This window comes from Pipistrellus kuhlii, unplaced genomic scaffold (genome assembly GCF_014108245.1).
Source record: "Pipistrellus kuhlii isolate mPipKuh1 unplaced genomic scaffold, mPipKuh1.p scaffold_m20_p_15, whole genome shotgun sequence".
Lineage (NCBI taxonomy): Eukaryota > Metazoa > Chordata > Mammalia > Chiroptera > Vespertilionidae > Pipistrellus > Pipistrellus kuhlii.
The window spans coordinates 26,151,726-26,168,804 of NW_023425460.1; the positions used below are offsets into that span (position 1 = coordinate 26,151,726).

Sequence of the window (17,079 nt, forward strand, 5' to 3'; positions counted from 1 at the left end):
AGGACAGAGTGGTCTTCGGCTCAAACGGTGTTCGGATCTGTGATTGGGGCCTTCGCAGGTGAAGTACCACAAAGTTTTACAGTTTCTCCAAGAGCAACTTGAGAGGCAGGTGGGGAAGCAAGCTGTTAGAAGAGAGCCTGCACAGGACGTGCCATCTGGGAAGAGAACGGGACTTGCAATACAGCAGTTGCTTTCAGATTCCTGTCCAAGACCTCACATGACCCCATCTCCACGTCTCCCTGGAGAATGAATGGATTTGGGACTAAATCTCTTAGATCCTTCCCTAGGTCAGAGTGAGTACCTTGCACATGGCTTTGCTTAACCCAGGCTCTGGGAGAGATGTACCTATCAAGAACTCCGAATACCTTGCTGCATTTCGTTATTTACTTGTCTGTGTCTTTACTGGTCTGTAAGTGCCCTAAGCTTTTCTTTTGAAGAGGGAAAGGGCCATCCTTTTTAATTTTTTATATTAAAGTTAATTATTTTGAATAAGTAACACATTTATGTGTTTCAAAAATCAAAACCATAAAAATAGGTGTTTCAGATGGCTCATTTTCATCCTCTTCTCTGCTGTCTTTTGTATTCTTTCCTGTGTTTTTTGTAAAAATGAGAACATGTAAATATATACTCTCATTTTTCACCTTTTCTTAATGAAACAGTAACTACATACACATTGTCCAGCACCTTGTTTTTGTGGGGTTTTTTAGTTATTGTATCCTGGATATCTTTCCATATTAGGATATAAGGAGCTTCCTTATTCTTTTTTACAACCATATTGCATTAACACATTAAAACTTATTTAATAAGATCTTAGTAAAAGAAATTAGTCGTGTTCATTCTTTTGCTATTGTAAACAATGACTCTATACATGTCATTTTGTTCACATACAGTTATATCTATTAGATATTCCTTCAAGTTGAATTGTTGGGTTTGAAAGTAAATACATTTACATCTACTTGAGTGTTGAATTCACCTGTGTAGCTCCAGGATCCAGATCCCCTGGTACATGGAGTCTTTACTCAGTACTATAAATTACTTACTCAGTGAGGAAGTATATGGGAGGCACTTTTTCTGGCTTTCTGGTCATTTTGCCCTGTTGGAATGTCAAACCCATCTAAGGCTATAATTAATTCTCTAAGTTATGCCAGAATAAGGCATCTATTCATCAGAGATGACCTTCTATGAAGAGGACTTTGGATATTTTCATAACTAGACCCATACAAGAACATTTCACCTATGCTTTTTTTTTGTGGTTTTGCAAACACATCATTTAGCTTAGTAAAAATTATATCTCCCCAAACCAGTGAATGTACGTTTTATTTGGCTCTGATGGCTAATATCCTGTGAGTCAGAGTCTTATCCCCCTCTTCCTTCATTTCTCTCTCCCACCTCAATTTTATTTCTTTCCAAATGTTCAGAAAACCCATGCTATAGAGTAATATAAACATCAACTGTGATGAGTAATCCACTCTGGTCTCCCCAGTTTCAGTTCCCTGCCACTAGTAAGTAGTCAAAAGCAAAACCAAAGTATTGAACTACCTACTCCCAGTAACTGGCACTGTGACCTGAGACAAACTTAATTCTCATGAGCCTTCATTTACAGAAAGAGGAAATGGGGCAATAAGAGTTATAAAATACCTTCTATAATTTAGAGGATTAATTTTCCAACATACTGATTTTTTTTCTCCCTGTTAAGTTTTGTTTTGTTTGACATTTCTTAATTAACTAGCACCTACTTCCATGTAAAGGTAGGGCTCAGTTTTGCTACTTGTTTTTATTTTATCTTTTATTAAAAAAATTTTTTTAATTAAATTATTATCTTTGTACATATACCATTGCCCCCCTCCTCCCATACATGCCCTCCCTCCCCAGAGTTTTATGTCCATTGGTTGTACTTATATGCATGTATACAAGTCCTTCGGTTGATCTCTTATCTACCCCAGATGCTACTTGTTTTTAGACATGATGGAAGGCTTCACATTACTTGATAGTGGGAATAACATGGGTTTTGTAACGTAACAGAGTAGTTTGAATCCTGGCTCTGCTATAACTTACCAGCTGTATGATCCTGGAAAAGTAACTTACCAGCTGTATGTAACCTCTCTGTGCCAGTTTTCCCATCTATAAAATAGGCTATTGAGGAGCGACCTCATAAGGTGTAAAGATACATGAAAAACAGCATTTGTAAGTGTTGGGTTCCCTGCCTTATGGAGTTTAGTGAACGTGAGCACCTGTGTTGTGGGGAAAGGAGTATAGTGGGCTGAGCCGCTGTGAGTGAACGCGTTCATGCAGCCCCACTTCCCTGAGGTGGCCCTTGAAGGTCTCCAGAACTTTGGGAACAACTGATTTAAGTCATCTCTTTCAAAATGTCAAAACTGAGACCTAAGCAGTTTCAATGGCTTGTGAACATTGTGAAAGTTAGTAACTGTCTAGTAGTAGGATCTTGTCCCTACTGGTGTTTTTTCCATTATTATCAATTACAAATTATTTGAAAAGAAACTTAGGGTGTAGCACTTTGCAACAGCGTATCACCAGCAGCAAACCTTTTCTATCAGCCTTTCCCCTCCAGCAGTAGGGGAATAAGGAACCCCAAGGCCCAGGTTCCTTCTACCAAACACCAACCTACACAGAGACTCCTGTTTCCCTCGGAAAATGCTGCTGCCATTTGTCTGGCTGGCCAGGAACAATCTTCCATCTCTTAATCATAGGGCCAATTTCAAATGTCTGTCTTCATTTTGGTGGCTACAGTTACGGAAAGCCATGTTACTAGTTTTCAATGAGAGTCAGCCTATGATAGCACCTTGAAAACACTGAGCTGGCAAAATGTGCCTGATAATCTCATGCCCTTCTACATAGTTGTATTATGATCTTTACATTTTTAAAAATATACTGCCAGCCTCCACCATGACTTTGACTCTTCTTGCACTGGCTTCAAGTGTTTTACTGAATGTTTCTAAGCAACCAACTAAAATTGGCAACACTATTAAAAGAAAGGGGAAATGATTACTGCTTATCCTTTTAGCACAGAGCGTTCCCAACTATTGGCTGAATGAAACCTAAATGACAGGTTTTCACTGATAAGTATATTTTTGCCTTTTTCAGTGTATTACAGTATTCTGCACTGCAGAAAAAGCTCCATCTGATAGAACAAAGATTCGCCTGTTCTATTTATAATATCAGTTTGAAATTTAATTAATTTTATCACCACAGTTATTGATTTTCTCTCTTGAATTAGACTATAATAACCATCTGGGAGAACAAGCTGAAAGCCTGTCTCTGGAGACAATGCCTTGATATTCGGGAACATGAGAGCAGCTGCAAGCTTTTAAACCTCCTTTTTTAATAGCTCAATGTCACATCCTGTAGTTTGGCTCTCATTCACTAATGTGAGCAAAGGATTCTGCTTTTATTTCTGACTCAAGTTCCATTAACATAGTACGCTACATTTCACATTACTCTTCAGTCCACATTACCTTTGGAACTAAAAATAACTCCCAACTGGGCCTCTGGTTCAGACCTCATCCTGTAATTCTCTTGGCCTTGGCATTACTAGTTCTCCTACGTAAGAATCTCACCACTCTTGGCTTTGCCAAAATCCAGTTCTCTTCCTAATTAAATTGCACTCTTTCACCTCAGCATGGTCTTAATAAAAATTACTGGGTATAGAAATGTGCATATATGTTCTGTGAGTGAATAAGTTAATTTATTTTTGAAATCAGAGTCTGTTTGTATCTAATAGTGGGTGTTTACAGCCAGGTTAGGAAAGGTGTGTGTGGGAAAGAGCAGGAAAGAATGCTATCTGGTGAAGAGGAAGAGAAACTGTAGAGGAACCTCAAAAGGTAATAGTAACAATACTGTTTGGTGTTGGAGAAAGGAGACTATGTATCATCTATTTCTTTCCCATTAGGAAAGATTTCTGAACATAAGAAATCATTTGTTGAGATAACCTAATTTTACTTTGCTACTAAACTGAGCTTCTGTCCAATTTGTACTTGAAGTACAAATTACTAGAAGTTGGATATTTTCATATGTAGTAAAGAATATAAAAACCAATTATAGACCTGAATGAAACAAGTTTAGTCACGTGTTTTATATTGTCAGCATCACTGCTCTCCTAAAGCTGATGAGCAGTGTTTCTTGGTGTGACCCTCAGACCAGCAGCATCAGCAGCATCTGGGAACATGTTAGAAATGCCCCTACCAGAGCTACTCAATCACACACTTTGGGGAAGGACCTCATAATCTGTGTCTTAACAGGCTCTCCAGGTGATTCTGTTATACAGTAAGTTTACAAACCCTTACTGTTGAGTCTAAGAAAATGTACTACCTTCTGTACTACCTTCTAATATGAAATTTACTTTATTATAGATCTTAACACTGATAAAATGTATCATAGTCTGCTGAGGTCAGTGGCAGACCCCAAGGATAGGTGCTTGTTTGGGAGAGTGGATAAGAGAGGCAGGAAGACAGCAGAGCTATGTTAGCGCTGCAATAAGTGATACGGCTGTTTGCTTACTTGAAAATATATCCTGATTATATTAAAGGAAAATTAAATTCAAGATATGTACATTTCCTTATTGTATAATTTAGAGTCTATAAGATACTAATCTATTCTATTGGCTTGGAAATATCAATACTTGAGAAAATATAATAACCAATATAAAATGCTTAGAGGATGGGCTCAACAGCACAATGAAAGAACAGGAATTAATGAGATGGAATATAGAGCAATGCAAATTACCCAGTCTAAACAACAGAGAGAAAATAGACTGGAAAGAAAAAAAAATTGCTCAAGAGACCTGTGGGACTATGACAAAAGATGTTACATCCTTGTCATAGGAGTCTTGGAAGGAGAGAAAAAAGAGCATAGGCTGAAAAGTACTCAAATGAAGGCTTCCTACATTTGTCCAAGAGAGATAAGCCTCGAGGTTCAAGAAGATGAGCAAACCGTGCACAGCATAAACCCAACAATATCCACATTAGGACATATAATTAAATCTCTAAAAGTAAAGCAAAAAAAAAAAAAAAATGTTGGAAAGCAGCCAGAGAAACATGACAACTTACCTAGACAGGGGAAAATCATTCGGATAACAGCAGATTTATCGTAGTAACCATGGAGACCAGAAGGAATTGCTGGGAATGCAAATAAATGATTTGGGCATATTCAAAGAACTAAGAAACACTTAAAACACTGAATCTCACTGAAATATTCTTTGAAAGACAACTTTTGGGGAAAGAGCAGGGGAAAGAAACTGTTTTACATCTGTAGATAACTTTTAATGTAAGATACAGCCCAATATCTGCTATGGGTGAAGTTGGGGTAGGGGCGATAGACATACTGTAAGTGCCCTTCCCTATGGTAGGTCTTTCTGTCATATGACCCCAAGGTGAATGCAACACAAAATAATTCATTTGTTTTCTGTTCATGTTAAGTTTATAATGTGGAGAAATTTTTATGATTAAATTACACTGAATACTTTTTTATGCTTCACAGCGACAGACCCACCACCAGTTTGCCTTGATGTTAGACAGAAGCAGCGTATCTCTACAGACGCATCATTGGAAATAAAGGCCTCAGTTCCTCCAGAGTCTGCCCTTCCTGTCCAGCCCAGAACTATGAAAGACTTTCAGTAAGCTGCAGCTCACTACTATATTAGGCATATAGTTATCGGCATGTCAGTACTTTATATCATTTAATAGGTTTGTGTGAGCAATTGATCTTGTGGATCATGATAAGGTATTAGCCAAGAGTGTAGTCACAAAAGACTAGATGTCTCAAGTGGAAGGTGAAAATAAATATGTAAGAAACAGGAGGGGTAGATGATGTCGCAGCAAAAGAAACACTAAATAAGAGAATATGAATCAAAACAGGCAAAGCAGGAGACAAAGGTAGTAATAAAATAATAGAATGTTTCACTTTTTTAAAAGTAAGATTTTGTATGCTATGTAATGCATGAACTATTAAATCTATGTCACTACTAAAAAAATTCAACTGAATATTTGAAGGAGCAAAGGAATAATGAGAAAGAAGAGACAATATAAACAGTATCTCTCAAGACGTTGGGCTCTGAAGTGAAGAGTATTACTTGTAATAAGCATGTCAAGAATGAACTTTTCAATAAGCAAGTAAATGGAAAAACTAAAGCCAGATTAATATCTCAATCTAGCCGAAACCGGTTTAGCTCAATAGATAGAACGTCGGCTTGGGGACTGAAGGGCCCCAGGTTCGATTCTGGTCAAGGGCATGCTACCTTGGTTGCGAGCATTCCCCCAGTAGGGGGTGTGCAAGAGGCAGCTGATTGATGACTCTCTCTCATAGATGTTTCTAGCTCTCTATCTCTCTCCCTTCCTCTCTGTACAAAATCAATAAAATATATATCTTTTTAAAATATCTCAATCTAATTAAGGATTACCGATCCATAAATCATATTTACATTAACTGGAACATGTTTCTGTATTCAGCTTCATTATATCAAGTTGCATGTTTGGTGACATTTATGTGTAAAGAAGTAATGCTATTTTATCTGAATAATATTTCCTTCTATTATAGTTAGTGTATGTTTTCATTTTAGGGAAGATGTAGAAAAATCTAAGTCGTCAGGAGATTGGAAAGCAGTACATGATTTTTATCTAACAACATTTGATTCTTTCCCAGAACTAAATGCTGCATTTAAGGTAATAATACATAAAACACATTTTCCATTTTAAATTTTAAAAAAATAGACAACTTTACCCCTTTTTTCTACCTAATATTGACTTAAGCAACTGTTTAAAAAATATATATGTATTAATTTCTGAAATTACTTGTATCACAAATATTACTTAAGTGATATCTTAATTTGTATTAAATGCTAATATTTGTTTCCATTCTTTCAGTTTTAAGTTAAAATGATTCTTTTATATTCATTTATTTGGGGGGGAGGATTACTTCTTTTTTTTCATTTTTTTTTATTAAGGTATTATATGTGTACATATCTTACCATTGCTCCCCCCACCCCACTCCCATACATGCCCTCACCGCCCAGAGTTTTGTGTCCATTGGTTATGCTTATATGCATGCACACAAGTCTTTCAGTTGATCTCTTATCTCCCCCACCTCTCCCTTCATTTTTTATTTTAGCAGTTTTGCCCTGAATGTTCTTTATTATCATACTAGAAAATATTAGAAATTATGAAGGAACTATTATGATTCAAATATGACTAAGAACAGTCCTTAAAATTTTATATACACTTAATTCTTTAATTGAATTTGCAGAAAGATACTACCACCTCATTTAATACCACTGAAGATTCTGGGATTAATGCTAAATTTGTGAATGCTGTATATGATGCCTTACTTAATACTGTAAGTATTATTTATGAACATATGCAAGTAATATAATTCTTTGTCGCTTCTGTATTTCAAAAGCAGCTACACAAATATTGTAAAAATCACTCTGAAGTAATTTTATAGTAAATTTAGTTGGAATTCTCAGAAAGTTAAATTGTTTTTACTTTTACAACTAAATGAGAATTAAGCAAAAAATGCATTTATGTCCAGTCCCTGTATTAGGGAGGCTTACTAACGTAAAATTATGCTTCACTTAAGCAAAAGGATGTCAGTTATTTGATTGTATAGGCACTGAATTGAACCTCAGATGAGTGGTTTTCAAACTTTATCATATATCAGAGTCACAGAAAGGGTTTCTTACAATGCAGACTTTCAGATTCAGAATGTCCGGGTTAGAGCCCAAGGATCTGTGTTTCTAACAAGTTCCCAGGATATGTTGATGCTCCTGATCCAGGGATCACATTTAGAGAATCCCACGCTATAGATCAGTATGTGAGGAATTGACATCCTTTCAGTCCATGAGCATGGTATATCCCTCCAATTATTTAAAACTTATTTAAATTTCTCTTGGTAATACTTCAGTTTTCTGAGTAAAGGTCTGACATATCTTATGACATTTACTTCTAGGTACTTGATTTTTTTTTTATCCTATTGTAATTTCATTTTCTAATTGTTACTGGTATGGAAATAACTTCATATATTTATCTTCATCTACCATGCTAAATTTATTCATTAATTCTAACAGTACATCAGATTTATGTGGATACTCTCTGTAGACAATCAAGTTGTTTGTGAAAAATGAGTTTTCTCTCTTTCCAATCCTTGTACCTATGTATGCCTGCATAGTTGTATTTGCCTTTTATATATAATTTTAAATAAGTTATAGCAGACATTCTTGCTTATTGCTAACCTCAGTACTTCACAATTAAATATATGAAAGGGTACTTAATAACATTTGTCATTAGAGAAATGAAGATAAGATTATATATCCATTTAAAATTAGTAAAAAATAAAAATTAAAAAAAAAATTAAGAATCTTACCAAGAATAGGCAATATTGTGGAGCACTTAGAACATCTGTAGCTTGATTGAGTAAGTATAAACAAATACTTTGGAAAACTGCTGGGCATTATTGCTAACACATTTTGCTTATGCATACATTGTGACCTAAAAGTTTCACTCCTGGGACACTTCTCTGACTTGGAATGATATTAGTATTTTATAGGCATTTAAAAAATTAGAAATATACAACATGAGGGAAAAATCCTTTAAAATGTAATATAGTTAAGAAAAAAAAAAACACCTAGCTATACTTCGAATATTAAAATCATGTCTTTAAAAAACTAAGCCAAGTAACTTTTATACTACACAGTATTTTATGTATCTTCAGCCTAAAGATTTTTTTAAAATACGTAAACAAATTTTTTGTTTTTCTTAGTTTTTGGCATTAAGACATAATAATGAACTCATGGACTTTAATAGGTGGATATGGATGTGTGTGTGTGTGTGTGTGTGTGTGTGTGTGTGTGTGTACATGTGTGTGTTTCCTAACCCTATTCTCTGAAAGGGCCTAGAAGCAGTTAACACCCAGTAGCAATGAGCACTTTAGCATGCATGGTTTCTACCAGAGCTCCCTGGAGAAATGGCTAATTCCAGGACTGAGATAGGGAAAATACAAGATGAACCTATCAATTTTTCACCATTAAAATTATGTTGACTCAAGGATTTTTGTAGGTATTCTTTACCAAACTGAGGAAATTTCCCTCCATTCCTATAATAGTTTGCTGAGGCTTTATCATGAATTGGTGTTATATTTTATCAAATGTTTTCAATGCTACTGATATGATATTTTCTTCTTCAGCTTATTGATGTGATGAGTTACATTAATTGATTTTCAAGTGTTGAGCCAGCCTTGCACATCTGGAATAAGTCCCACTTGATCATGGTGTATAATAATTTATATACATTGTTGGATTTGATTTGCTAAGACTTTGTTGAGGATTTTTACATATGTGTTCAGAAGAGATATTGATCTGTAATTTTTTTCTTGTAATATCTTTAAGTTAGTATTAGGATAATGCTGACATCATAGAATAAGTTAGGAAGTATTTTATCTTCTGTCTTTGGAAGAAATTGTAAAGAACTGGTATCCTTCCTTTCTTAAATTTTCAGTAGAACTCACCAGTTAAATCTTCTGGGCCTGGTGTTTGTTTTGCAAAGTTATTAATCATTGATTCAGTTTCTTTAAAAAATATAGGTCCATTCAAATTATCGCTGTCTCTCTGTGTGACCTTTGGGAAATTGTATCTCCCAAAGACTAGGTCTGTTTTATCTAGGTTTTAAACTGTGGGCACAGAGTTTTTCACAATATTTCTCTGATATCCTTTCAGTGTCCAGTATCAGTACTGATGATCCTGTTTTCAGTTCTGATATTAGTAATTACTCTCTTTAATCTTCCTTTCTTGGTTCATCAACTTTATTAATTTTTTCCAAAAACTAGCATTTGGTTTTATTGCTTTTTCTCTATTAGTTCCTGTTTTCAATTATATTGATTTCTCTTCTAACCTTTATTATGTATTTTCTTCTGATTACTTGGACTTGATTTCCAGTTTTAATTTCCCAAGATTAACAGCTTAAATCACTTATTTTAGATATTTTTGTCTAATACATTCATTCACTACTTTTGCTGTATCCCACAAATTTCAATAAGTTATATTTTCATTTTCTTACACAGCTAAACAAGTTTACAATATGACCCAGAAGTCGTGCCTAGTTGTCTACCCAAATGATTCAAAACGTATGTCCACCCAAAAACCTCACACAAATTTTATAGCAACCTTATTCAAAATTGCTGAAAATTGGAAGTAACCCAGATATCCTTTAATAGGTGAATGGATAAACAATGTTTAAAAAGTCACTCTAGTAGCTAATCCTAATTATTTTATGGTTTTCTTTTGCCTACAGCCTCAAGACATTCAGAAGACAGTATTAAAGGGAATCATTAACAGCTTGTTACGAGAATGGAAAGGGTAATTGTAATTAATATCTAGCTAGTCAGTACAGATGGTTAGTTTATACATCTCATACATCTTATGTTACATAAGTATGTATTTTACCCTGAGTCAGTTTTAGTTGTAATAAAAACAAAGATGAGAAAGAAGTTATAAACAATTTACAAAAAAAGTTTTTAAACTTGAGATTTGTGACTTCCCAGGAGGGTCTATGGGTGGGCTTCAAAAGATCTCTGAATCCTTTAACATCGTATGTAAAATTTGTTGCATACAGACATGAGTGCTATACAAATATGAAATAATATGGGCATTAAATTTAGTCTTGGACTTTTTCATAGTCAAAGCAAAATTTTTTTTTATTTCTAATATAAGGAAATGTAAGTTTAACAGCTAAAATGTTTTTTCTTAGAATCAAATATAGAATCATTATTTAAAGAGTGATGGACAATGCAATTGATAATGTTTTGAACTAAGAATATGTAGAATATAAAAATATGCTTTCAAAAGTACATATTTAAACTGATATTGTTTAAACAGCACTGTGATTTCAATAATAGCTTCGATAAAGCCATAAGAATACCATAATATTATAATTTACATGTTTATATTAAACCCAGTCTAAAAATATTACCAAACTAGAATTCTTAAATATAATGTCAAATGTACCTTATATATTTTAAAAACATTGTTCAAAATTTAATAAATTTTCAAAGAGATGCCTAGTTATTATAGAAAATTTTTAAAAGCCAGAGTAGTGTAAAAAAAAAAAAGTAAAAATGTTTACATTTTGCTATTTTTGTCTAGTCCTCTTTAAAATAATTAAAATAATAATATATAATTTCATATGATTTTTTAACTTAAACAGTGTTTTTCCTAATTTATCATTCTACTAATATATTTGCATTTTCCTTAAATTTTGTATTTTTGGTTGAACACATAATGCTTCATTAAAAATGAAGAGAAAATTAGAATGTAAAGAGCATTTTTAGGAGAATGAGAAAGTACAGTGGTCTGAAACTGCTGGGATCTCAGTCCCCTCTAATAAGCTTCCCCTCTCTGCTCTTGAAAAGAGTGTCCAATACAGATTAAAATGACAATGTGATAGGACTCATGTTTCTGAGGAATGTGTGTTCGGTACCTAAAAATCTTGTTTTATTTTGGATTTATTATAACAACAAAATATAGTTTATTGACTATTAATGGGCTAAGTACCCTCCGAACAATTTTACATGTGTTTCTCATTGAATCTTTACTACAATTCTATAAAATAGGTAATATGATTATTTTCATTTTACAGTTGAGAAAATTTGCCGAGTAAATTGCCCAAAATAACCCAGTAAGTCAGGATTAGAAGCCAGGCAGTTTGGCCTGTGATCTTAACCATAATTTCTATAGCCCGAACTGTATACTGTACTGAAATACTAGTGCATAGGCCAGAGAACTGGAAATCACAATGGTGCAGCTATAAAATGGGAAAAAGTAGGACTCTCCGTCACCAGAAATTTTAATATTTATGAATTGCCTTGAGTGTTTTAAAATATTTTCAAAAATAATTTCTAAAACATTAGTCCATTTAGAAAATAGTCTGAAAATTATGTAGAATATTACAGACAGAAATGGTTTCTATTTGACTTAAACCTAAAATAATATAAATCACTATTTCATTGAGATAATTCTCCTACAAAGAAATATTACTAATTTTAAAATGTTATATATGCAAGCATATACATATTTATTTCTAATTTTAATATATATATGTAATACACAGTTATATTTCAGATTATGTGGCTTTAATTTTGAAAAGGTCATCTAGTACATTTTGGGCAATGATTTATATTTTCATAATTAATTTATAACTATAACAGAAAAGTAAATCATTATTTCATCATTTTATTTTCTTAAAGGAAATTTAAGGAGATACTTGGAGATGAACCATTTCCCCCCCAACATTGAATTTTGAAAAATTTCAAATTACAGAAAGTTAAAGATAGTGAAAACTCATTCACCATCATCTGAATCCACGAGTTGTTCACTTTTTGCCACATTTGCTTTTAACTTTTTCTCCCTCTGCATGGAATGTGTTTTTAGTAAATGGAAGGCATCATGATACTTTGCCCCTAATTACTTCAGCATGTATTTCCTAATCACATTTTTCTCTGTGACCATAATACACTAAATATTCATTTAATACTCTCTAAAATACAGTCCATATTTAAATTTCCATAATTGGCTCAAAAGTGTTCTTTAATATCTGGATTTTATTTTTCAATCCAGGATCCAATCAAGGATCATTAATTGCATCTAGTTATCACATAGGGGAACCATTTGTAATGCAAGAAGTTACTTACTTCTGAGTGTTTGTCAGTGTATTTAATAGATCTTGAGAGGGCAAGTAACAGTCATCAGCTTGGGGAATAAAAACTTGGTCAAATTTGATCATGTGGAAATCCAGATTAGCATGGCACAGGTTAAAAATTAGTTGCTTTTCAGAGGTATTCAAAATAAGATTCTTTTCATTAGAAATGTACTAGATGTATTCAAAGTGTGATTTGACCTGCAGACACTTCTACATCTTTCGCTTCAGTAATAGAACTGTACTCACAAGCCTATTTTTTCAATGCATAAATACTTTTGATATCTGTTATCCTTTATTAAAACAAAAACATAAGTATTCTAAAATTGTTAATTATTTTCCAGACTCTAAACTGTTTCTAGAGTTAATCGTGATATTTACCTCATAAAATATAATAGAAAGTTAACTCTGTTTTTAGGTATCTTTAGAATCAGCCTAGAATAGGCACACAGGAACCTATATTCTCAGCATATCAGAGATATGTTACTGTCTCAATAATAATATATATTTACTTAAGTCTAGTTTTTGGCTTTTATCAACTAATTCTCACAGAAATATTAATGGATCATTTTTTATTATATACTGTAATCTCTAATCAATTATGTTTCTTTTTCAGTCCACGGACAAAAGATGATCTTAGAGCATATTTTATACTTTTACAGGTAAGAAAGCAAATTAGTTATCTAATTTAACCCTCAGTCTATGCATGTATATAGGTGAAATTATATCAAATATTAAGTATTCTTCTCAGCAACATTATTGCTACTTTTGGATTGTAGTTACTTGTAGTTATAGAAAAAAAAGCTACAAAAAGAAACAGTGGGAAGCTAATTTATCTTTGGGATTAAATTTTTAATTCTTGCCTTCCTGCTGTGGTATTGGGCACAAACAGAAGAGAAGAACATCTTCCCCCTCCAATTAATCTCCTTTCTTATAACTAGAATGGGCTCCAAAACGTTCTTTTATTTTCTAAGTAGTAAGTTTCCAACTTCTCTATGAATTTTCAATAAATGCTTGAGCTAGAATATGAATAGGAAAATCAAAGTGGTTTATATTTGCAAAACAAAGATGATGAACTTATTTCTTCTTGAGAGCTACAGATTCACAGATAGAAAAAATAAAGTCCAGACAAATGAAAAGTAATTTTTAGTTTTTACTATTTTTAAGGAAGAATTATATTATTACCATAGTTAGCATACTGCATCTGTATCATTCTTTACAATTTGCAAAATGTGCAAATATGTTACTACCTCATTTAAAGGCAAGAAAAAAATTAATTAAATAAGACAGTGTTTAGTTCATTACTGTGTCCAATAAGAAGAAATATGCAGGGTAAAGATAGAGAAGTGGGAAGAGAGGAAAAAAGAAAAGTGTGTGGGGGGAGGAATAGACAAGAAGTAGTGGAGAAATGTAAGGAAAGAAAATAGGGAGAAAGGCAAAACTGGGGGCGGGGGGATATATATGTTGAGATAGTGAATGCTAGAAAACAACATGAAGCTCAAGTTTTTGAGGACATATATTAGCAAAAAGCTCTGCTCACTCAGACTCAGGTCTGTCTCAATTCTGAAGCTCATGATCTTTCCACTGTATCATAGTAGAACCAAATCTCTGCTAATTAAATAATTAAACAAATAGATTACTGTTTTAAAGGATTTCACCTAGTATTTCATACTTTCAAGTCTCATCTTCTGAATTTACCACTTAGCTCATTAAGCTTAGTGTCTTTCTTTTTACATGTTAACAGTATTTTAACACAATTACTTCTAATATCTTTTTTAGAATCCTCAGTTTAATAACACATCTACATACGTCATCTATGCCCACTTGCTAAGACAGATAGCTGCCTTAGTGGAAGCTGACCATCATTTCTTAATCCACTGGGTTAAAAAGTAAGTCCTTCTATGATATTAAGAACTTCCATAATCTTGGAGTTTTAAGTTTGCTATGAATTAAATATATTTATACTTATACTTCACAGTGCCTCAAAAGGCAATTATATACATATATATATATTGTAGTACTACATAGAAGGTAATTAAAAATCTGTTTCTAATGTTGGTAACCATTTTGCTTGTACAAGATGTGGTTGAGATTTCTGTCCACTGCTCTTGCTTTTATACAGTGCATTTCTATCACTGGTATTTCAAACATCTCATAGATGGTGCCTGGATTTGCTCAGACATTAGTATTTTAAACTGTGTCTTTTTATTTCCTGTCTCTGTATCAATATAAATGCCACCATTATTTATAAGGTGTTTTTCCTTCCCCAAAAGCATCTTTATAAAATGTAGATTAGCCATCAATATCAATTTATGAAGGTTCCATACTTTTTTCATAGTATACTCCATCAACAAATACTTTTCTTCATGATTGGTAACAATTATAGATACAAAATATTTTCAAAATTAATTTTAAAATATAGTCAATTCTCATTATTCACAGTAGTATCCTATATAATAAAAGCCTAATATGCTAAGTGTCCAGCCTTCTGGTCGGCTTTTCAACAAAATCAAAGTGTAAGATGCTAATGATATGCTAAGGCCACTCAACCACTCGCTATGACATGCACTGACCATCAGGGCGCAGACACTTCACCCAGTAGGTTAGCTTGCTGCTGGGGTCTGAGACCGAGCCAGACAGGCCAGATATGCCCTGGAGCCCTCCTGTGGTCCCTCCCTGGCGGGCCAATCTCCCACTTCCCTCCCTGTCCCCAATCATGCACCAGTGCGGTCCCTCAGCCTGGCCTGCACCCTCTTGCAGTCTGGGACCCCTTGGGGATCTTGGAGAACTGGTTTCGGCCTAATCCCTCAGGCCAAGCCAGGGGACCCCACTGATGCATGAATTCGTGCACTGGATCTCTACGTTCTATAAATGTACTGCAAACAGTGAATTAGTGAATACTAAACTATTGCCCCTAAAGGAAACATAGCATTAGGCTCCTGCGAGCTTTAAGGTCAACATTTTCATCAGCTGATGACTACAAAACCTTGCTTTACCTGTACTTCTTTTTAATAACATCTTATCCTATATAATAAAGAGCTCATATGCAAATGGTCATCACACCCTCACGCCAGGGCATCTGAGGCTGTGACCCCCGCCCCGGGGCCGTGGGACCTGAGGCCAGGTTGGGGGAACTGAGGCTGCACTGCCCTCGCGCCCCCACCCCTGCCCAGCGGGTCTTGTCAGGGGTGGGGCCGGCCATGTCTGGGTCTCACACAATTTTGAGGCACATGCAGGTGGGCAGGGTCTTGACTCTGAGTCCCGAGCATGCCCCTGACTGACAGGAGGGAAATTTTCATATACATTTTACTAATTTTCTTTCATCTTTGACACTTCTATTATAAAGAAAGGGCAAATAGCAATATTAAAATATTTCCTCTAATCAATTCCCTTTTAATGTGCACAAATTTCATGCCCCAGACCACTAGTTTAAGATAAATCATTGTTTCATTAACATTGAATTTACAACCAACAGCACTATAATTCATGTCTGAACAAATGCTATCTAATACAAGTGTATTCTCTGTATGGCATACAACATCCTTGTACTTAGGAAGACTAGACAAAACTTTAACACTACATTTGGGGGCCATTTTAAAATAGCAAAATCACTAACAAAAAGCACAAAAATGTGGAAAATGTGACACTATGCAGACTGCTTACAGCATGAGAGCTAGAATAAGACAGTGTTTCTTTTTCAGCATCAGCTGAGAATGTGCACATTGGGCAACTAAAATTTTTTGCCACTGTTTGCACATCTACAAGTGACAGTGAAAGAGCCACATTATCAATTTGGGGGTTACAATTAATTTTAGCAAATAGGTGAGTTTGCACATACTGAATAATAGAATTGACTGTTAAAAGCCTTTACACACCTGAGTTTTGAGCATAAAATGAAATGTTTTTTGCTAATACTAACTTTATAGTAATATTAATGTTTATTTCTTATTCAATTAAAAAGTAATAATCCAGGTGAGATTTTCCATCTTTTCAAATGTTTGGCAATTTAGAAATAGAATTTGGGGGAATATTCTAAAAGGTTATGCATATAGAATGCACTTTACTATCTAATGAATATATTGCCAGAATAGACAATGTGAATTCTGATTGGAATTATTTCAAAATCTTTACCAGATTATCCCAGAAGAGGTTCAAACAATTGGTAGAGAGATTGCTGCAGTTTATTTCTTTACGACTGTTTCCGGCAAAGCCTGAAGAATTTCCACCCCTAACAAAATGTTCCTGGTGGATCCCATCAGCATCTAAAGTGCTGGCTTTACTTAGTAGGTTTTGTTCTTCTATCTTCTTTACTTTTCTTTTGTTAAGAATTCCATTTCTGGGGACCTCTGTCATTAGAGACATTTTCATAAGGATCTCTAAGTACTAT

General features: G+C 34.1%; 1 protein-coding gene across 1 annotated transcript in view; it reads left to right on the forward strand.

The window, feature by feature from the left end:
* HECTD2 (HECT domain E3 ubiquitin protein ligase 2) overlaps positions 1-17,079 on the forward strand; it is a 58,734-nt gene that overhangs the window by 18,570 nt on the left and 23,085 nt on the right. The window contains exons 3-9 of the mRNA XM_036438543.2: positions 5,494-5,629; positions 6,572-6,674; positions 7,255-7,344; positions 10,293-10,357; positions 13,309-13,354; positions 14,472-14,581; positions 16,827-16,975. Coding sequence (XP_036294436.1) covers positions 5,494-5,629; positions 6,572-6,674; positions 7,255-7,344; positions 10,293-10,357; positions 13,309-13,354; positions 14,472-14,581; positions 16,827-16,975 — 699 coding nt within the window. The remainder of the gene's footprint in view (positions 1-5,493; positions 5,630-6,571; positions 6,675-7,254; positions 7,345-10,292; positions 10,358-13,308; positions 13,355-14,471; positions 14,582-16,826; positions 16,976-17,079) is intronic.